At 42.1% G+C, this 22,716-nt stretch overlaps 1 protein-coding gene across 4 annotated transcripts in view; it reads left to right on the top strand.

Annotated features, from left to right (window-relative positions):
- The window catches only part of LOC135505895 (inverted formin-2-like), a 28,135-nt gene extending 12,108 nt beyond the window's left edge, over positions 1 to 16,027 (top strand). The window contains exons 5-22 of one of the 4 annotated variants that reach the window (XM_064925107.1): positions 880 to 913; positions 1,083 to 1,224; positions 1,311 to 1,443; positions 1,588 to 2,313; positions 2,464 to 2,603; positions 2,759 to 2,820; positions 8,665 to 8,767; positions 8,939 to 9,024; positions 9,116 to 9,216; positions 9,326 to 9,396; positions 10,901 to 11,079; positions 11,176 to 11,299; positions 11,454 to 11,618; positions 11,844 to 11,946; positions 12,401 to 12,553; positions 12,788 to 13,330; positions 13,524 to 13,664; positions 15,145 to 16,027. In XM_064925107.1, coding sequence (XP_064781179.1) covers positions 880 to 913; positions 1,083 to 1,224; positions 1,311 to 1,443; positions 1,588 to 2,313; positions 2,464 to 2,603; positions 2,759 to 2,820; positions 8,665 to 8,767; positions 8,939 to 9,024; positions 9,116 to 9,216; positions 9,326 to 9,396; positions 10,901 to 11,079; positions 11,176 to 11,299; positions 11,454 to 11,618; positions 11,844 to 11,946; positions 12,401 to 12,553; positions 12,788 to 13,330; positions 13,524 to 13,624 — 2,966 coding nt within the window. In that variant the 3' untranslated portion in view covers positions 13,625 to 13,664; positions 15,145 to 16,027. Of the gene's footprint in view, positions 1 to 879; positions 914 to 1,082; positions 1,225 to 1,310; positions 1,444 to 1,587; positions 2,314 to 2,463; positions 2,604 to 2,758; positions 2,821 to 8,664; positions 8,768 to 8,938; positions 9,025 to 9,115; positions 9,217 to 9,325; positions 9,397 to 10,900; positions 11,080 to 11,175; positions 11,300 to 11,453; positions 11,619 to 11,843; positions 11,947 to 12,400; positions 12,554 to 12,787; positions 13,331 to 13,446; positions 13,504 to 13,523; positions 13,665 to 15,144 lie in introns of those variants that run through there. The other 3 variants (XM_064925108.1, XM_064925109.1, XM_064925110.1) reach the window with 3 other exon arrangements.
- Positions 16,028 to 22,716: the final 6,689 nt, after the last annotated feature.

Here is a 22,716-nt window from a genome sequence, read left to right as displayed (position 1 = left end):
TTTGGTCAGGGAGTTGGTCAACCATGGTTTGCCCGTGCTGCGAAAAGATATTGTGTAAAATAATGAATTTGAAGAATTTATCTGCACTGTATGTTTGTTAGTTTGATAGCCAGCCAGTTTTAGAGGAATGATTCCATTAATTTGTTTAATTGTCTGTATGCCAATATCCAAACAATGCAGTCCACAGCCATACGCTGGCGGAAATCAGTAGATGATAGAACTTAGAAAAGTTGTAAATGCAACAAGCACTGATACTGTATCAAATAATAGGGCGGCAGGTAGCCTAGCCGTTAGCGCAGTGTGATAGTAACCAAAAAGTCGCTGGTTTGAATACCCGACCCAACAAGGTGAAAAATGTGTCGATGTGCCCTTGAGCAAGGTATTTAACCCTAATTTGCTCCAGTGGCGCTGTACTACTATGGCTGATCCTGTAAACCAACACATTTCACTGCACCTATCAGCAAAATTTTAAAACATATTTTTTTAGATTTATTATATATACACTGTATACACAATAGCATGTTGACATGTTCTGTTCAAATATATTTTAGATGCTTTTTATACAAAAAAATGTATAAAATCTGTTTGAACAGTATTTATAATTATATGACAATATTTTAGTTTGACAATAATTCTAATACACAATTTATGATATATATCACATGCTTTACTTTATAAGTAAAATCAGGGTTATGACTCTAATTCCATGAATTCAATTAGACTGGTTTGGATTTCTCCCCGTCCAATATGGCATTTTCATCCCATTGTAGAACTTTTAGGATTTGTAACATAGCCCCTCTAGTAATCGAATAGGATCTCTATGTGGACATGTCAAACTGAATGAAAATGTCTAACTGTGACTTATTCTTTGTCTCGCAGGGCTACAATTACTGGATTTACTTCCAAAACTGAGGTAAGTTGAGTCTTTTGCAAAATACATTTTTATTTATTTCAAATATATATAAACTTTTTCGGAATAAGCAAATGCTCTGTGATGCACAGCACACCAATTTTCTTTCACACTACTACTTGTTTTTTCCTGTGGAAATACGTATTTGTGTATGTTTGTGTGTGTGTTACAGGGAGACGGATGATGTGGACCTGAACATCCAGTGTGAGACCTTTGAGGACACCATGGCATATGATGATGCTGAGATGGAGAGCATGTACGGAGGTATTGACATGAGCAGTCACCAGGAAGTCTTCGCCATACTCTTCACCAAAGTAAGCACCAATTAAGGGTGTATTTATTTGTAATTAAAACCCACAGCAGATAATACAAGTAATCTAACCCCCTCCCCTCGCTCCAGGTGAGTAGCTCCCCTGCCTCGGTGCAGTTGCTGTCCATCCTGCACGCGCTGTTGTTGTTGGGGCCGGAACACAGCGAGGTGTGGCTGGCCCTGGAGGCCCTGGCTGACCGTGCTAGTCTGCTGGCACAGGAACGTGAGTCTGAGATCAATCACCTTCATAGTCCATTAAAACATAATTTTCACCATTTATTTAGTGTGGCCATGTACGCTGGCATGTTTTGGCTGGTTTATATTATGTCATTCTGACATTGTCTGTGTGTGTGTGTGTGTTCTTTAGCTGAAGTTGACTCCGCCGAGCGCTTGATGGAACGTCTGGTGTCCTCCAAGGCTCAGCAAGGGTCACCTAAGGTCAAGGTCAAGACCACAGACAGGGGCGTTCAGATAGACCTGAGAGAAAGATTGACCGATCATTTGGTCGTCCTCGTTAAAGGATCTACCTCCCCTGTTGCCACTGCACCCCTCCCTCCTTCTCCTCCTCCACCACCACCACTACAAGGCATGGCAGCTTTCGGCACACCCCCACCCCAACCTCCACCCCCACCACTTCTTGGCTTCTCTGGGATGCTGCCCCCTCCCCCTCCTCTCCCCGGTCTCCTTCCTACCCAACCTCATCTACCAGGGATGGGGTATGGGAGTCCACCGCCTCCCCCACCCCTGCCTGGCATGGGTCCACCCCCACCACCACCCCTACCTGGCACAATGGGTCCCTGCCCACCACCACCACCACCACCCCTGCCTGGGATGGGTCCCCCACCACCACCACCCCTGCCTGGGATGGGTCCCCCACCACCACCACCCCTGCCTGGGATGGGTCCCCCACCCCCACCACCACTGCCTGGTATGGGCCCCCCACCTCCCCCTGGTGGTGGTGACATGATTATGGCCCAGAGTGTGCAGACGCTGGGCCGGTCCTACTATGCCCCTCCACCCAAGGCGGGCCGCTGCCCCACACTACGCATGAAGAAGCTCAACTGGCAGAAGCTGCCATCCAGAGTGGTGACTGGTAAGGGACCTGTCAGATTGTGTCACCATTGAATTAAACCAACAAATACAGTTGACCCTGACAAGTGCAAATTGGATACATTTCAACTCAAGAGTGTAGTGTATAAGTCATAATTCAAATACTGTATACCATTTTGTTCTTTTGCTCCAGACAGTCACTCCATGTGGACATCGGTACAGTCAGATTCTCTGGAGCCTGACTACTCCAGTATTGAGGAGCTCTTCTGTCTGCCAGTGACAGAGTCAAAGGCCAAAGGCAGCGCCCCTGCGGTCAAACAGGAGCCCAAAGAGGTAGAGAGAGTAATCAATGTGGTCTTACCCCATCCCATTAGACTTTGAAATGGCCTTATAATCTCACTCTCTCTTCTCCCTTCATCATTATTGTCATTTTCCTTAACACATCCCCTGTTTTAATTTCAAGCATCACACTTTTTCTCCATCAACAGATTTCTTTCATCGATGCCAAGAAAAATCTCAACCTGAACATATTCTTAAAACAATTCAGATGGTGAGTATTTTCAGGCAAGAAATATGAAGAAGAGAGTCTTAGTAAAGGAGGCAACACAAGAATTGATAGGTACTGCAGAAGAGTGTTGAAATACAGTGCTTTCAGAAAGTATTCGCATCCCTTGACTTTTTGTTGTGTTACAGACAGAATTTAAAATGGATGACATTTTATGTCACTGGCCTACACATACAACTCTATAATATCAAAGTGGAATGATGGTTTTTGAAATTTGTACAAATGAATTCAAAATGAACAGCTGAAATGTTTTGAGTCAATAAGTATTCAACTCATTGTAATGCCCGGGATGTAGTGGAGGAAGTAGTCAGACGCAGGAAACAGAGAGTTCAGAGTAGCGATACTTCTTTATTCTTTCACCACACAGGTGAAAACGACGCCACTCAAACAAATGCCCCAAAACACAGGGGAATTAAACAGTCCCGAACAACACACGTATACGCAAAACCGTGACTTACAGGCGTGCACTAGAGTACACATAAAACAATCCCGCACACCCAGCAGGCGGGCCGGCTGGATAATAAAGCCCAACAAATTAACCTAATTAAAACACAGGTGTAACTAATAAACAGACAAAGGGGAGGAAAAGGATCAGTGGCAGTTAGTAGGCCGGTGACGACGACCGCAGAGCGCCACCCAAACAGGAAGGGGAGCCACCTTCGGTAGGAGTCGTGACAGTTATGTCAAGCCTAAATAAGATCAGGAGTAAAAATGTGCTAAACAAGTCACATAATAAGTAGCATTGGACTCACTTTGTGTGCAATAATACTGTTTAACATGATTATTGTATGGCTACCTCACCTCTGTACACCACACATACAATTATCTGTAAGGTCCCTCAGTCAAGCAGTACATTTCAAACAGATTCAACCTCAAAGACCAGGGAGGGTTTCCAATGCTTCGCTTTGAAGGGCACCTATTGAAAAGAAGGAAGCCTGTACAGAATTAAAATATTTCAAAATATGCATCCTCTTTGCAATAAAGTAAATAAAGTAAGTTTTACTAAAGTAAAACTGCCAAAAATATGGCAAATAAATAACTTTATGTCCTGAATACAGGTTAAAGTCTGCCTGAAAGAGCCGCTAACCTAGCTAAGCTGCTAACGTTAGCCATAAAGCTAACAAAGTTAGTCCCAGATGAGTTTTTTCCAATGGGGCCCTCTTTGTCTGGAGAGGAAAATGAACGGTTCCAGCGCTGTAGGAGTTGTATCTATTATTCTGTGTTTTAGGACAAACTGGATCACTCAGAGTTACAATGCGGCAATTGTTTGCTTGTCGAAGATTATAGGCTTGAGGTGGCTTCCTTGATCCCGCAGGTAACCAGCCTACGTAAGAAATTGGGGAAAACGCAGAGTGAAATGTTTACCTTTTCTACACCGGTTGCTGGGTGGCTTCCGCATATGTTGGATGCATCTCCGTCTTGTCGTTTGTCATTATTGGACTGGCCGGTGTTGCCCGGAGTTTGTTCGCCAGGGGAGCCATCTCCTGCCTCTTCTCCCCAATCTGGTAGCGGAGTCAAAGGAGCACAGCAAGAGGAGAATGGCAATCAACATTGGTCGCATGTCACGAGCCGTGTAAGCCAAAGACAGCGGCCTGCTGCAAAGCAATACTACACTCCCAATGAGAGGCCTGGAGTAGATACAAACAACGAATAGTTTTGCCGCCCTGGGGCCTGATCTTCCTGCACCTTCGTTGCTGGGGTTACCTGTATCTGCAGCCGCTGTGCCTACTCCGTATGGGCTTCAGGCAGAAGTCATCACACTTTTTGATGTATTGTGACTGCAGTTTCCTCTGCTTGGAGCAACAGTGAAGTGGGCAGGGCAGTATGGATTTCTTCTCTTACATCTGCAAGCAGAGTCTGAACATCAGACAGGATGGCATTGTCTCCCTCAATCCGTGCAATGGCTACTGCTATAGGTTTCAGGAGTTTCAGGCTGCTTACCACTCTCCCACAAAATAAATCATCCAGGAGGATCCTCTTGATGGGGTTGTCCATATCGGCAGACTGTGATATGGACATTTCTTGGAGAGACTCCTTCCCCTCCAGGAGACTGTCAAACATGATGACAGCACCACCCCAACAGGTGTTGCTGGGCAGCTTCAATGTGGTGCTCTTATTCTTCTCACTTTGCTTGGTGAGGTAGCTTGATGTAACTTGATGACCCTTCACATACCTAACCATTTCCTTGGCTCTCTTGTAGAGTGTATCCATTGTTTTCAGTGCCATGATGTCCTTGGGTGGGTGTGATGTGAGGGTAGGACTCCTCCACTTTAGACCAAGCAGCATTGTCTGTGAAAATACCTTCTGTGGTCAAAGGTCATTGATGACTGCCTTTAGCTCACCTGCAATGTAGAGGCCAGTGTGTCTGTTGTACCTTGTGTCTGTGCACTTGTAGAATACTGGTTGAAGGGTGGAAATATAGTTCATTATTCCTTGCCCACGAACATTCGACCACCCATCAGAGATGATTGCAATATAGTATGCTTTCGCTATGATTTGCTTGACCTTCACTTGAACTATGTTGAACTATGCATCCAGCAAATTAGTAGATAAAATATGTCTGGTTGGAGGGGTGTATGCTGGGCGAAGAACATTCAGAAATCTCTTCCAATACACATTGCCTGTGAGCATCAGAGGTGAACCAGTTGCATACACAGCTCAAGCAAGACATTCGTCAGCATTTCTCTGCTACCGATAAGGTGTCTGATTCATAATGTTCACCTCAAATAGAAGTAGAGGGACTTTTGTCAGAGGCTGCTTGTTGTGAGCGCTGAGGGAACTTTATGCACTTGGCCAGATGATTCTGCATCTTTGTTGTATTCTTCACATATGATTTGGCACAGTATTTGCAAATGTACACAGCTTTTCTTTCTACATTAGCTGCAGTGAAATGTCTCCACACATCAGATAGTGCCCGTGGCATTTTCCTGTAAAGATCAGATTTTTTTTGTAAAAAACACCAAATAAACCCTATGTACAGATAAATAGTTAAGCAGTTAGATTAAACAACTCCTTTGTAAGATAAATGTTTTCAAATGAAACATGTATGGAAACAGGTGAATTAACACTTCTCATTTAGCAGGCTCAAACAAGCTAGATCCCACATGGTAGCAAAAACTAACTAGCAGAAATTGTTAGATAGAAATAATTTAAACACACTTTGCTGTAGTTTACTATTTACTAATTAAGAAAAAATAATGCATGTCAAATAAAATATATTCACATCACCGAGTTTTGTAATCAAAACTTACCAGAAAGAATGTAATCCTTGGCTTAGACAGTGTAGTAGTGTGGGCTCAATAGCATCTCATTAGGGTGGAAGATCTTAAGAATCAGCTGTACATGTGATGGAAGAGTGCACTGCACATGTGATGGAAGAATGCAGAGGGTTGCAATTCCATTGAATTGGGGATAGTTTAACCAAAATATGTCACAAGACCTAGAATTGCCTTAAAAAAGGTTCACTGTTATAAGCTTTTTTGAGGAATTTAATCAAAATTCACCAAATTCCAGGGCTTAAATTCCCATGGAAAATTTCGTACAAATTCCGGAAGTTTACTGGAAAGTTTCCAACCCTTTGCAACCCTAGTTGAGAGGGATGAGGCAAAAGGAATGGAAAATAATTCTGGCTGCACAACCGATTGGCAAATGTACTACAAATTGAGAAATCATGTGACAACTGAATAAATAGAAGAATAAACTACACTATGAAACAAAGATAAATAACAAAGAGTGATAGTAAAAAGCACCGTCAATGAAATGCTGGGAAAAAAGGCCAACTCAGCTTCATCATTCATTAAATCAGATGGCTCATTCATTACAAAACTGACTGATATTCCCAACTACTTTAATAATTTTTTCATTGGCAAACTTGCCAGCAACATGCCAGCCACAAACGCTGACACTACACATCCAAATATATCTGACCAAATTAGGAAAGACAAGAATTGTAATTTTGAATTCCTTAAAGTGAGTGTGGAAGAGGTGAAAAAAGTATTGTTGTCTATCAACAATGACAAGCCACCGGCCGGGGTCTGACAACTTGGATGGAAAATGACTGAGGATAATAGCGGACGATATTGCCAGTCCTATTTGCCATATCTTAAATTTATGCCTACTTGAAAGTGTGTGCCCTCATGCCCGGAGGGCAGCAAAAGTCATTCCGCTACCTAAGAATAGTAAAGCCCCCTTCACTGGCTCAAATAGCCCACCAATCATCCTGTTACCAACCCTTAGTAAAGTTTTGGAAAACATTGTGTTTGACCAGATACAGTTCTATTTTACAGTAAACAAATTTACAACAGACTTTCTGCACGCTTATAGGGAAGGTCATTCAACAAGCACAGCACTTACACAAATGACTGATGATTGGTTGAGAGAAATTGATAATAAAAAGATTGTGGGAGCCATTTTGTTAGAATTCAGTGAGTTTTTTGACATTATCCATCATACTCTGCTGCTGGAAAAACATATGTGTTATGGCTTTACACCCCCTGCTATATTGTGGATACAGATTTACCTGTCTAACAGAACACAGAAGGTTTTCTTTAATGGAAGCCTCTCCAACATAATCCAGGTAGAATCAGGAATTCCCCATGGCAGCTGTCTAAGCCCCATACTTTCTTTCAATCTTTACTAACGACATACCACTTGGCTTTGAGTAAAGCCATTGTGTCTGTGTATGCAGATGACTCAACACTATTATACACGTCAGCTACTACAGCAACTAAAATGACTGCAACACTAAACAAAGAGCTGCAGGTAGTTTCAGAATGGGAGGCAAGGAATAAGTTAGCCCTAAATATTTCAAAAACTAAATGCATTGTATTTGGGACAAATCATTGTGTAAATTTAGCAAGTTGAGGTGACTAAACTGCTTGGAGTAACCCTGTATTGTAAACTGTCATAGTCAAAACATATTGATACAACAGTAGCTAAGATGGGGAGAAGTCTGTCAATACTAAAGTGCTGCTCTGCTTTCTTGACAGCACTATTAACAAGGCAGGTCCTACAGGCTATAGTTTTGTCGCACCTAGACTACTGTTCAGTCTTGTTGTCAGGTGCCACAAAAAGGGACCTTTGAAAAGTATTAACATGTTGAAAAGCACTGAGCTGTCTGTTTAAAACAACTAGCACACAGTTCAGAAACCCATGCACACCCCACAAGACATGCCACCAATGGTCTCTTCACAGTCCCCAAGTCCAGAACAGACCATGGGAGGCGCACAGTTATACCCAGAGCCATGACAATATGGAACTATTCCACATCAGGTAACTGATGCAAGCAGTAGAATCATTGTTTTTAAAATACAGATAAAAATACACCTTCTGGAACAGCGGGGACTGTGAAGAAACACAAACATAGGCACAGTCACATGCATATATGCACATTATATTTGTGTTGATTTTGTGTTGTAGATATGTGGTACTGGAGTATGGGCCTGAGGGCACACACTTAATGTGTTGTGAATTCTGTAATGAATGTACTGTAATGCTTAAAAAAATTGTATAACTGCCTTAATTTTGCCAGACCCCAGGAAGAGTAGCTGCCGCCGTGGCATTAACTAATGGGGATCTTTAATAAATACAAATACAAAGTGTTATGTTTGCAGTAAATCCAACACATCACTGAGTACAACGGTTCATATTTTCAGGCATGGTGGTAGCTGCATCATGTTATGTCATTATGGGGTATTGTGTGTAGATGGGTGAGATAAAAAAATCAATTTAATACATTTTGAATTCAGGCTGTAACACAACTAAATGTGGAATAAGTCAAGGGGTATGAATACTTTCTGAAGACACTGTAATTTGTATGTCCCCTAACAGCTCACATGAGGACATTGTGGCCATGATCCAAAAAGGGGACCGCTCCAAGTTCGATGTGGAGGTGCTGAAACAGCTACAGAAGCTACAACCAGAGAAGCATGAGGTGCGTGCCGGCACAGGAATCCCTGCCAAGTTCATTGGTTAATTTCAAGCGGCCACACTGTATTTCTAGATCTAAATACATTTCCCGTTTTGATAGGGACATAGTATTGGGAACCAAATGTTTGTTGTCAGTTTATGTTCATAGAAAGGTTTTTTCCTTCCCACCACTCAGATGGATAACCTCACATCCTACCAGGGAGAGAGACAGAAGTTAGCTGGTGTGGACCAGTTTTATCTCCAGCTCCTAGCTGTTCCTTGGTAAAGTTCTCCACCTTTTTGCTGTTCACTGAGCTCGGACCAATTCACCCTGGATGTTGACCTTGGTTGTGTGTATGTGTTTGACCCCCAGCTATGCCCTGAGGATCGAGTGCATGTTGCTGTGTGAGGAGATCAGCTCAGTGTTACAGATGATGCAGCCTAAAGCCGAGCTGCTGGATGAGGCCTGTGAGAGTAAGTCCAGGCACCAGGCTGGCTGCCCTACCACTTTCATCACCCCTACGTCTAATTAAAATTCCTTTTATTTATTCTCTTTAATCGGTTATTATTTCAATCCTATAAGGTCTGAGGGTGAGCACTCGACTGCCAAGCTTCTGCAAGCTCATTCTGGACGTTGGAAACTTCCTTAACTACGTAAGAATCCATAACATTTGATGGCATATAGTACCAAACTCAGCAAAAAAAGAAACATCATCTCACTGTCAACTGCATTTATTTTCAGCAAACTTAACATGTGTAAATATTTGTATGAACATAAGATTCAACAACTGAGACAATAACTGAACAAGTTCCACAGACATGTGACTAACAGAAATGGAATAATGTGTCGTGTCCCTGAACAAAGGGGGGGAGGGGGTCAAAATCAAAAGTAACAGTCAGTATCTGGTGTGGCCACCAGCTGCATTAAGTACTGCAGTGCATCTCCTCCTCATGGACTGCACCAGATTTGTCAGTTCTTGCTGTGAGATGTTACCCCACTCTTCTACCAAGGCACCTGCAAGTTCCCAGACATTTCTGGGGGGATGGCCCTAGCCCACACCCTCCGATCCAACAGGTCCAAGACGTGCTCAATGGGATTGAGATCCGGGCTCTTCGCTGACACTCCTGTCTTGCAGGAAATCACGCACAGAACGAGAAGTATGGCTGGTGGCATTGTCATGCTGGAGGGTCATGTTAGGATGAGCCTGCAGGAGGGGTACCACATGAGTGAGGAGGATGTCTTCCCTGTAACGCACAGCGTTGAGATTGCCTGCAATGACATCAAGCTCAGTCCGATGATGTTGTGACACACCGCCCCAGACCATGACGGACCCGCCACCTCCAAATCGATCCCGCTCCAGAGTACAGGCCTTGGTGTAACGCTCACTCCTTCGACGATACACGTGAATCCGACCATCACCCCTGGTGAAACAAAACCGCAACTCGTCAGTGAAGAGCACTTTTTGCCAGTCCAATCTGGTCCAGCGACGGGGGTTTGTGCCTATAAGCAACGTTGTTGCCGGTGATGTCTGGTGAGGACCTACCTTACACCAGGCCTACAAGCCCTCAGTCCAGCCTTTCTCAGCCTAATGTGGACAGTCTGAGCACTGATGGAGTGATTGTGCATTCCTGGTGTAACTTGGGCAGTTGTTGTTGCCATCCTGTACCTGTCCCGCAGGTGTGATGTTCGTATGTACCGATCTTGTGCAGGTGTTGTTACACGTGGTCTACCACTGCGAGGACGATCAGCTGTTCGTCCTGTCTCCCTGTAACACTGTCTTAGGCGTCTCACAGTAAGGGCATTGGCCACGTCTGCAGAGTCAGTAGAAAGACCTCTTTAGTGTCCTACGTTTTCATAACTGTGACCTTAATTGTCTACCGTCTGTAAGCTGTTAGTGTCTTAATGACCGTTCCACAGGTGCATGTTCATTAATTGTTTATGGTTCATTGAACAAGCATGGGGAACAGTGTTTAAACAATTTACAAGGAAGATCTGTGAAGTTATTTGGATTTTTATGAAATATCTTTGAAAGACAGGGTCCTGAAAAAGGGACGTTTCTTTTTTTGCTGAGTTTATAACCAAACACAAAAAAGATGGTCTCACAACAACGTTGTTAGTTGTTAGTGAGAGAACTGTCTGTCTATCTCTGTTCTACAGGGGAGCCACACGGGGAATGCGGAGGGCTTCAAGATCGGAACCCTGCTAAAGCTCACTGAGACCAAGGCCAATAAAAGTCGCATAACTCTGCTCCACCACATCCTACAGGAGGCGGAGCAGAACCATGATGACCTGTTGAACCTTCCAGATGATTTGGAGATCTGTGAAAAAGCTGCTGGGTATTGGAAAAAGTTGTATACAACATTGTGGAGTCTAATCAAAGCTTGATACGGAGGCTATGCTAACCTTACCAAGTTTATTGTTTACTTCCACAGTGTGAATCTGGAGTCTATCCAGACAGAGGTGAGCTCGCTCATCAAGCGGTTGAAGGATTCAGAGAGGAAGGTGGCTTCCTCTTCTGTGGAGGACATCAAGGAGCAGTATCTAACGGCAATGCAGGTGGGTTGCAATACCTCTCCTCACCACCAGAGAGCAGGTGACTTTGTAGTTTCGCAAAAGCCCCCCTTTAATGGTTTTAGAGATTTGTGACTTCATCGTGATTGTTGCCAGATCAGAACTAAATAAATCCCCCTGAATTGGCTCTCTACTCTAGGGAAGCCTGGAGGCCTGCAGGGAGCTGGAGGAGAGGTTTTCCTCCATTGACAGGAAGAAGGAGGATCTGGCACTGTATCTGTGTGAGGACTCATCCCGTCTCTCTCTGGAGGAGCTGTTCAGCACTATAAAGACCTTCAGGGGACTCTTCATCAAAGCTCTCAAGGTGAAAGAAACAAATAACTACTGGACCTACTTCACCTATTGACGTTCCTATATAAAACCATTCAATTTAAGTATATCTTTCTGTGTTTATTCCACAAACCGGGTCATACCATTTTGACTGCATAGGTCCTCCAATTTTGTTCAGAGATTAAATACCACATTGCTATGGTTTCACATTTTGGATACCTACTGTTACTTTGTTTTCTCTTGCTTTTTTAAATCCCAGGACAATCAGACCCGCCGAGAGCAAGCCATTAAGGCAGAGAAGAGGAAGAAACAGCAGGAGGAGGAGGATTCCAAGCGACCAAGAGGGGATAACGGGAAGATAAGTGAGCCTAACCGCCAGCCAACACTCCAAATAACACTGTTACCTCAAGGCACTCCCTGGTTACTATAGTCATAACTCAATAGTGTCCCATTACCAACATCATAATCATACATGGATCATGTGTAGCTTCTGAAAGGGATTCTCCCTGGCTGTGTCTCAATAGTCTTCAGAAGATCCCTTTCCTCGTCTCCTCCTCCTTCACCTGCAGAAGAACTGGGGAGGTGAAAGCATTGCTCACAAAATAGAAGGTTTCCATTGCCTTTAACTGTCCAGTCTTTCAGTGCAGATTAAGGAAAGGAGACTAGGAAATTATGCCACTTTCTAAGGACAGTTGACACCTATAAGTGCATGTTTGATAATTGCAGTTCACCAGTCCAAATTCAAACGCACTACCAGAGCAGTGCATGTATCAGGGTGGACTGTTTTGAGATGAACCCTCTGTCCTTCAACCCCAGTTCGTAAAGCCCCCCCAGTCCAGGAAGAGGGCTGCATAATCGACCACCTGCTGTCTGACATCAGGAAGGGCTATGCACTGAGGAAGACCAGGCCCCGGGCCGACAGAACAAGCCTGCCCTCTGCAGACAAGAAAAGGGACAGCAGTCTGCCGGGTGAGTATGAGGATGGGACTGGCCATTGATTCTGCTGCTGCCTTGAGCTGTTTGAAAGATATTACTAACGCCCTGTCCAGAAACACCCTCTTACCTCTAAGTACTAGGCACTTGGGTAGATCTGAAAGGCTTGCATGTAGAATGTAGAAGAGGTTTGTAGAGGAGGTAAATGTAGTTAGTTGAGCTTTATGTTAATATCTATAATGAATAATTGTCCTTTCTCTCCTCCCCTAGAGCAGGGCACACAGCCTGAGGGATTGCCTGCTATAGATGCTAAAGATGGAGATGAAGTTGAAAAGGTGACATCACCCAATGACCAAAGACAACAAGACAGAGATTCAGTCGTAGGGGAGTCCTCATCCGGCCTCCCCACACACCCCTCACTCATTTCACGTTCACCCGAAACCTTAGGCCCCTCAGACCTCCATACCACCACCAACAAGGACCAGGGAACCTGTGATCACACACAGAGTGAGGACCTCAAACCTGGGATGGATTCCTTGGCTGACCGCCTGGTCGAGGAGGAGTCCCCAGAGGTGGAGAGGGTTAAGGCTGCTGATTCGGAGGTTGAGGATGTGAACAGGAATGCATTATCAGCTGGTGGGGATGTTCCAAAGAGCAGAGACACAGAGATAGATGGGAACCAGGAAAGTGGAGCTGATGGAAAGGGGTTAGAGGAGAGTCAATCATCAGAGTCCCCCTCAAACACAGCTGCTGGTGACGCAGAGCCCAAACCACAGGCACAGAAACGGGGGGATACTAAGAGACATAGAGAAGGTAATGTCTTCAGAACTAGCCTCATCTCGATAGAAAATTAACCATTCTTGCTTATCTTGATTTTTTTTGTCCTGTAAGGAAAACTTTGTTTCTTGTCTTTAATTCCCTAAAAACAGACATGGGCTTTGGAAAAGGCCACACTAAACCTAAAAAGAGTTGTGTGTTACATTGAGGTAGGTTCTCCTCCTTTCAGGCTTTTCAGACTCCCAGAAACACCATCCACTAACCCTGCATGGATCTAACCAGGTCATTGGTGGGGCGTCAGGTAACCTAGTGGTTAGAGCTTTGGACTAGTAACCGAAAGGTTGCAAGATCAAATCCCTGAGCTGATAAGGTAAACATCTGTCATTCTGCTCCTGAACAAGGCAGTTAACCCACTGTTCCTAGGCTGTTGTTGAAAATAAGAATTTGTTCTTAAAACTGACTTGCCTAGTTTAAAAATAAATGGGTGATTTTAGGGTCCTGTTTCACTGGTTTCCTTTCAATTCTGTGTCTTGTCCATCCTGCATATCCTTCCCCTTTCCTCGGTGACCTTTCATACACCAGTTACTGTTCCTGCTCCAACTCTCTTCCATGTCTGGGGGGTATGTGGTGTGGTTAGCCTGGCTGGCTATGTGTTGGTGCTTTATGGATGACTCCCAGGGGCTTTTTGTTGGTTGTATATTGTCTGTCAGCTAGCACTGGGTGGTTGGAGATTTGTAGGCTTGCCATCATTGGATCCCCCCCAGTACCCAAGGTGACCTTATGATGGGAGATGTGATACACCTCGCGCCTGGCGGAACGCATACCGACCTACTGAACACTGCAGGACCTCAGCCGAACTGTCCCTACCAACAACCACCACCACACACAAACACATGCACGTGCACACACACACACATACAGTAAATCATTGAATTAGATCAGATCTGGGCCAGTGGTTTTGTGGATCATTTCTAGGTTGTTATTGATTCACTCGGTTTGAGCAGCATTTTGTGTATGTTACATGTAGTGCCTAACAAGGAACAAGTCTCTATAAAAAATTACGTTGCATTTGATGTTAAGAACAACCCACTGGGCACAGACGCCATCTATTCCACGTTGGTTCAATGTAATTTCATTGAAATGGTGTGGAAACAACAATGATTCAACCAGTGTGAGCCCAGTGGGAACTTACTACTGCAAACTAATCATTTTTACCAGATTTTCCCCCATTTTTTGTTTCTTTTATGAATTTTTGCCCCCATTTTTATTTTATTTTATAAATGAACATGTCAGGGAAGCAATTTGTCGTCAGTGTGCTGTAAATCTTTGTCACGCTGCTAAGGGATGTTAAAATCACAGATGTCCGCTGAAGATGACATTCCTGTGGGGTCTATGGGTCTATTATCTTCTAACCGCCAGTGTGCAGTCTGGAGAGAGGGACTGCTATGGGTCTGACGCTCAGTACACATTCCTTGTTATGTAAACACTTGAGGCAGAAGTTGTCCTTATTCACAGATGACCATTTATCGTTAGGGCAATTCAAATATCTGACCCTAGATCAGTTGTTAGGGGACAATTCTACTGACTTCACCTGAACGTACACAGCTTCACTAAAATCCCACAACATCAAGCTTAACCTATATTTGTGTCCTTGTCTCCATTGTTTGGGGGTGCTTCCTTTCCATGCGCTCTCATCTTGTTGATTTACTTTACTTATTCCTTTCAGCTCCTAGTGTAGCAACGGGTCTCAACTGTCTATCGTCTTGTATTCTGGGTGAAATTAAATTAGCTATAGCTGTGTGGTTGGTATATGCAACAACACTGATTCTATCTTGTATCTCTATTTCTAGGTGGACGCAAGAAGAAGGACAAGGCCAAAGGCAAAAAGAAACAATGAATGTTGACGCCATCTTCCAGTGCTCCACCCCTGTCTGCCAAACAAATACTATGGTATACATTAACATTATACTGTACTTACAAATATCTATATCAGCCATGCATGTATTTCCTGCTTTTTTCAAAGGATTACCTAACAAACCTAGGTGATGCTTGTTTTTCAAAATGGAGACTTCCTTATTAACCCCCTATAGTGGGGTCTTTGTATGATTTACTACATCAATAACAGGATTTGACAATGATATGACAGGAACTGCTTTGCAACCAACCCCAGGAAGTATGGATGATGATGATGATGATGATGATGATAATGGGATCATTTGCATGTTACAATTTCATCATGGACATTCAATGTATTGGACACAATTTCATTGAAATATTATACATTATTTGACAAAAATCAACATGTCTATGTATAGAATGTTTCAATTTGATACTGAGACAAATGTTTACAGTAGGTCTACATGTTATGTTTACTTGTTGATACAGACTCTCGTTTCATTTGGCAAATAGAGGGCCCATCATTTAATTTGGCAAATAGAGGGCCTCTTTTGCCTACAGCCAAGCATTGTTGTAATGACTGTAATGAATATTGGTTCATGATCAGTTAGCCATTAAATATAAAGGTAACAGCATAGATAGACCATAATAATAAACTCACCTGTTTTTCCAGACACAACAATGTTATAGTGATAATTTGCTCTAGTCTGTTTTGTAACAGTTATTGTTTCTTATTGCACTCTGCATTAACACTGTCATTTAAAAAAGGCTATGCTAATCAGGGATTTAGTAGGCTATAAAAATACACTAAATACAATAAAATAATCTGATACACTCCCACGCATTTTTTTATTTGATTTCTCTATCTCGTTTATATGTGTGCTAATAGCTAGGGACAGTATGTTCACAGTCAAAATTGTTGCATATGACCGGTCCAGTGGTTTAACATAGTGTGCGAGTAGTTTCATCCAAACGAGACGAGCACTCGGAGAATGATTAGGCCTACACTATATGAATTCTCATTGGCTCTCGCTTTCGTGGTAGTCTTGACCAACGGATAAGGGTCTGGCGGTAAATGTAGACACGAGATCATGTGCGGTCTAGACTACGGTTGGTGTACCCTCTCGTAATTAGGCGGCAAACCCGTTTTTGGTTAGACAGAATTCTTCTTGAGCACTGAGGGGACATTTTTCTCATCACATACGAGTTGTCATTTTACTGCGAGCAGTGCGCTGGCGTAGGATAAATATGTCTCACAAAAGTTGTTATACAAACCCTGGCACAGGGGGGAAGCGACCTCGAAACGACAAGGGGAACAAGGTGACAGTTGTACTTGGTGCACAATGGGGCGATGAAGGGATGGGGAAAGTGGTGGATTTGTTGGCGACAGAGTCGGACATCATTTGCAGATGCCAGGTGAGGAAATAAAATACATAAAGAAATGTACTCTGTACTCATTGTTATACGTGTCTGCGTTTTTCTTTATTTGAGAAGTTTACACTTGCAAGACCTTTATGTTTATTTGGACACATTGTTTTACGCACCTGTTAACAATTCCAGCTGCTCTGCTGTGCATCTCTATGCAATGTCAGTCAGTGTAAAGTAGGTGCCATTGTGAAAACTGTATCTATTGATTCATAGTGCCTTAACGTTAATTTTGTTTCCAGGCGCATGAGAGAAAGCAGATTGGGCATTAACTATTTCAACGCAGCACCGTGAAATGTTGGGTTGAAAGACCCTGTGTTTATTCAAGGAAATACCTGTCTGTTGTAACATGAACCCGGCTCAACAGGAGTTAGGAGCTCTTTTTATGTGCTTAAGGGCTCTTTATATTTGCTTAAGGGCTAGGGCCCTTTTTTCAGAATTTCTGCCTGACTGACGTGCCCAGGACCAGCCATGATATGCATATAATTGGTACCATTGGATAGAAAACACTTTGACGTTTGTAGAATGTTAAAATAATGTATGAGACTATAACATAATTGATATGGTAGCCGAAAATCCCATGCTCTTTCAATGGAAAGCTATGGGTCCGATGCAATTCCAGCTTCCAGAATGCAATTCCCAAGGCTTCCACTAGATGTCAACTCTTTGTTCAAGGTTTCGGGCTTGTTTCTTCCAAAACGAGGAAGAATTTTGAGTTTTGGTACAAGGAGTCACAGTTGGAAATGAGTCTGTGGGTGCACACTTGCCAATTTTACTTTTCTATTGAACATTCTTCTTTCCGTATGAAATATTATAGTTTAATTTGATTTTAGGGTACCTGAGGATTGATTAGAAACGTAGTTTGGCTTGCTTTCACAAAGCGCTTTAGCGGTAGCTTTTTGGACTCCTTTGTCTGCATGTTGAACGAGTGGATTACTGAAATCGATGGTGCCAACTAAACAAACTTTTTGGGATATAACAAAACGACCATTACTATTTCCTACATTGTAGAATAATAGTGAAGACATCAATAGTATGAAATAACACATATGGAATCACATAGTAACCAAAAAAGTGTTAAACAAATCAAAATATATTTTACTTTTAACATTCTTCAAAGTAGCCACCCTTTGTCTTGATGACAGCTTTGCACACTCTTGGCATTCTCTCAACCAGCTTCACCTGGAAAAATGCTTTTCCAACCGTCTTAATGGACTTCCCACATATGCTGAGCACTTGTTGGATGCTCTTCCTTCACTCTGCCGTCCAACTCATCCCAAACAATCTCATTTGGGTTGATTGTGAAGGCCAGGTCATCTGATGCAGCACTCCATCACTCTCCTTCTTGGTAAAATAGCCCTTACACAGCCTGGAGGTGTGATGGGTCATTGTCCTGTTGAAAAACAAGTGATAGTCCCATGAAGCGCAAACCAGATGTGATGGCGTATCACTGCAGAAGGCTGTGGTAGCCATGATGGTTAAGTATAGAGGTCGACCGATTATTATTTTCCAATACCGATTATTGGAGGACCAAAAAAAGCCGATACCGATTAATCGGACGATTTAAAAAAAATGTATTTGTAATAATGACAATTACAACAATACTGAATGAACACTTATTTTAACTTAATATAATACATCTATGAAAATCAATTTAGCCTCAAACAAATAATGAAACATGTTCAATTTGGTTTAGATAATGCAAAAACAAAGTGTTGGAGAAGTAAAAGTGCAATGTGTGCCCTGTAAGAAAGCTAACGTTTGAGTTCCTTGCTCAGAACATGAGAACATTTGAAAGTTGGTGGTTCCTTTTAACATGAGACTTCAATATTCCAAGGTAAGAGGTGTTAGGTTGTAGTTAATATAGTATTTATAGGACTATTTCTCTCTATACCAATTGTATTTCATATACCTTTGACTATTGGATGTCCTAATAGGCACTATAGTATTGCCAGTGTAACAGTGTAGCTTCCGTCCCTTTCCTCGGCCCTACCTGGGCTTGAACCAGGAACACATCGACAACAGCCACACTCGAAGCAGCGTTACCCATCGTTCCACAAAAGCCAAGGCCGTTGCAGAGCAAGGGGAATAACTACTTCAAGTCTCAGAGCGAGTGACGTTTGAAACTATTACGTTTGAAGCTATTAGCGCACACCCAGCTAACTAGCTAGACATGTCACATGGGTTACACCAGCCATTAGGCTGATAGGCTTGAAGTCATAAACAGCGCTGTGCTTGGGAAGAGCTGCTGGCAAAACACACAAAAGTGCTGTTTGAATGAATGCTTACCAGCCTGCTGCTGCCTACCATCACTCAGTCAGACTGCTCTATCAAGTCATAGACTTAATTATAACATACTAACACACAGATATACAAGCTTTTGTTCATTAATATGGTCGAATCCGGAAACTATCATTTCGAAAACAAAACGTTTATTATTTCAGTGAAATACGGAACCGTTCGGTATTTTATCTAACGGGTGGCATCCCTAAGTCTAAATATTCTTGTAACATTGCACAACCTTCAATGTTATGTCATAATTACGTAAAATTCTGTCAAATTAGTTCGCAATGAGCCAGGCGGCCCAAACTGTTGCATATACCCTGACTCTGCGTGCAATGAACGCAAGAGAAATGACACAATTTCACCCGGTTAATATTGCCTACTAACCTGGATTACTTTTAGCTAAATATGCAGGTTTAAAAATATATACTTCTGTGTATTGATTTTAAGAAAGGCATTGATGTTTATGGTTAGGTACAGTCGTCCAATGATTGTGCTTTTTTCGCAAATTCGCTGTTGTTAAATCACCCCCCAGCGTTGCATCGATTATATGCAACGCAGGACACGCTAGATAAACTAGTAATATCATCAACCATGTGTAGTTATAACTAGTGATTATGATTGATTGATTGTTTTTTATAAGATAAGTTTAATGCTAGCTAGCAACTTACCTTGGCTTCTACTGCATTCGTGTAACAGGCAGGCTCCTCGTGGAGTGCAATGAGAGGCAGGTGGTTAAAGCGTTGGACTAGTTAACTGTAAGTTTGCAAGATTGGTTCTCCGAACTGACAAGGTCGAAAATCTGTCATTCTGCCCCTGAACAAGGCAGTTAACCCACCGTTCCTAGGCTGTCATTGAAAATAAGAATGTGTTCTTAACTGACTTGCCTAGTTAAATAAAGGTATAACAAAATTAAATTAAAAAAATCGGTGCCCAAAAATACAGATTTCCGATTGTTATGAAAACTTGAAATCGGCCCTAATTAATTGGCCATTCCGATTAATCGGTCAACCTCTAGTTAAGTATGCCTTGAATTCTAAATAAATCACAAACCGTGTCACCAGCAAAACATCCACACACCATCACACCTCCTCCTCCATGCTTCACGTTGGGAACTATACATGCGGAGATCATCCTTTCACTTACTCTGTGTCTCACAAAAGCACGGCGGTTGAAACCAAAAATCTCAAATTTGGACTCATCAGACCAAAGGACAGATTTCCACTGGTCTAATGTCTATTGCTCGTGTTTCTTGGCCCAAGCAAGTCTCTTCTTATTATTGGTGTCCTTTGGTAGTGGTTTCTTTGCAACAATTCGACCATGAAGGCCTGATTAATGCAGATTCTCCTCTGAACAGTTGATGTTGAGATGTGTCTGTTACTTGAACTCTGTGAAGCATTTATTTGGTCTGCAATCTGAGGTGCAGTTAACTCTAATGAGCTTATCCTCTGCAGCAGAGGTAACTCTGGGTATTTCTTTTGTGTCATCATATCACTTGATGGTTTTTGCGACTGCACTTGAAGAAACGTTCAAAGTTCTTGAAATTTTCCTCATTGATTGACCTTCATGTCTTAAAGTAATGTTTCTCTTTGCTTATTTGAGCTGTTCTTTCCATAATATGGCCTTGGCCGTTTACCAAATAGGGCTATCTTCTGTATACCACCCTTACCTTGTCAACACAACTGATTGGCTCAAACGCATTAAGAAGGGAAAAAAATCCAATTAATTGAAATGCATTCCAGGTGACTACCTCATGCAGCTGGTTGAGAGAATGCCAAGAGTGTTCAAAGCTGTCATCAAGGCAAAGGGTGGCTACTTTGAAGAATCTCAAAAATAAAATACACTTTTTTGGTTACTACATGATTCCGTGTGTGTTATTTCATAGTTTTGATGTCTTCACTATTATTCTACAATGTAGAAAATAGTCCAAATAAAGATGAAACCCTGCAATGAGTAGGTGTGTCCAAACTTTTGACTGGTACTGTATGTAAAAATCATATCAAATCGCATCTATTTTTACACAAAACATCCCTTCTGTCTCTGCAGGCAATGGTGTGGTCATTCATCTGCCAGGCTTGTTAGAAGAAGCGGAAAAAAAATGAAAAGAAAGGTTGGAAGATTCAGATATCAGTGTTAAGTGGAGTAATTAGCCTATAGTTTGTCTTAGAATGTTCACATTGATAATCTATTTAGAAAGGAACAGCAGTCAGCACATGAGAGGACAGAGTGAGTTTGCCTCACTAATTTATGTTTCCTTCCCACAGGCCTTAAAGACTGGGAGAATAGACTGATCATCTCAGACAGGGCCCACATTGGTAACTAACTGTCTCATGGGAAAACAGCTGCATTTAAAAGAGAGGGCAAAGGACATGTAGTTCAGATAGCACTTAAAACAGACAAACAAGCACAGTAAAGGATGTGATTATTGCTGATTGTTCGCAAATCAATTGCTAATTGATGTATATGTTTGTACTTCATGTCGTTGGTGTTGTGACAACAGTTTGTCAACAGTTGTGGCAAATAATTATAGAACATGGAGATACATTTATCCCATAGACTCTCATGTTGCTCACATGTTCCAATGACACGTTATGCTGTTGTGTTTATGTGTCCATGGCGTGAAATAACCTGTTTACCCTTTGGACAGTGTTTGACTTCCACCAGGCAGTCGACGGGCTCCAGGAGGTACAGAGACAAGCACAGGACGGGATAAAGTAAGAACAGTAAATTACACCTTTTTCTGCAGGGCTCAAACAACACTACTAAAGCCTGCAGGTGTAATGCATTGAGATTCATTAGTTATGCCAGTGGTGGAAAAAGTACACAATTGCATTACTTGAGTAAAGTTAAGATACCTTAACAGAAAATGACTCAAGTAAAAGTGAAAGTCAGCCAATAAAATACTACTTGAGTAAAAGTCTAAAAGTATTTGGTTTTGAATTTACAGTACGTAAGTATGAAATGTAAATGTAATTGCTCAACTACACTTACTGTAGGTATCAAAAGTAAAAGTATACATCATTTCAAATTCCTTATATTAAGCAAACCAGATGGAACAAATTTCTTGTTTTTATAATTTACCTATATCCAGAGGAACACTCCAACACTCAGGCATAATTTACAAACTAAGCATTTGTGTTTAGTGAATCCGCCAGTTCAGAGACAGTAGGGATGAGCAGGGATGTTCTCTTGATAAGTGCCTGAATTGGACCATTTTTTCTGTACTGCTAAGCATGAATAATGTAACGAGTACTTCTGGGTGTCAGGGAAAATGTATGAAGTAAATAGTACATTATTTTCTTTAGGAATGTAGTGCAGTAAAAGTTGTCAAAAATATAAATAGTAAAGTTAAGTGCAGATACCCCAGAAGACAAACATAATTAGTACTTACATGACACCACTGAATAATGCATTGTAAGACTTGTCATGAATCATGATTCATTACAAAGGCACACAACGCTTGTAATGTCCTATTAAGCATTACCTGCAGGCTTTAAGCAAAGTGTTACCAGATTAAGTGTTTTATTAGCATTCCTGTAGTGTTGAAATAGTATTTTCCTCAATTCTAGTGTTATAATTCAACATTTACTTCATGCAGTATTGGAACCACAAAGAAAGGCATCGGACCGACCTACTCTAGCAAAGCGTCACGTACAGGGCTGCGTATCTGTGACCTTCTAGATGATTTCAAAGACTTTTCTACGAGGTAAGGTTATGGGGAGGACCTGTTGGCATTTGGCTATCTGGACAATAGCAACATTTATTATGAAAATAACAGTATATTCATGTTCTTCTGATGGTTACTTGGTTCTAGGTTC

The sequence above is a fragment of the Oncorhynchus masou genome, chromosome 19 (assembly GCF_036934945.1).
Source record: "Oncorhynchus masou masou isolate Uvic2021 chromosome 19, UVic_Omas_1.1, whole genome shotgun sequence".
Classification (NCBI taxonomy): domain Eukaryota; kingdom Metazoa; phylum Chordata; class Actinopteri; order Salmoniformes; family Salmonidae; genus Oncorhynchus; species Oncorhynchus masou.
The sequence above is the reverse complement of the archived record's forward strand: the minus strand, read 5'-3'. Positions and strand labels throughout refer to the sequence as shown.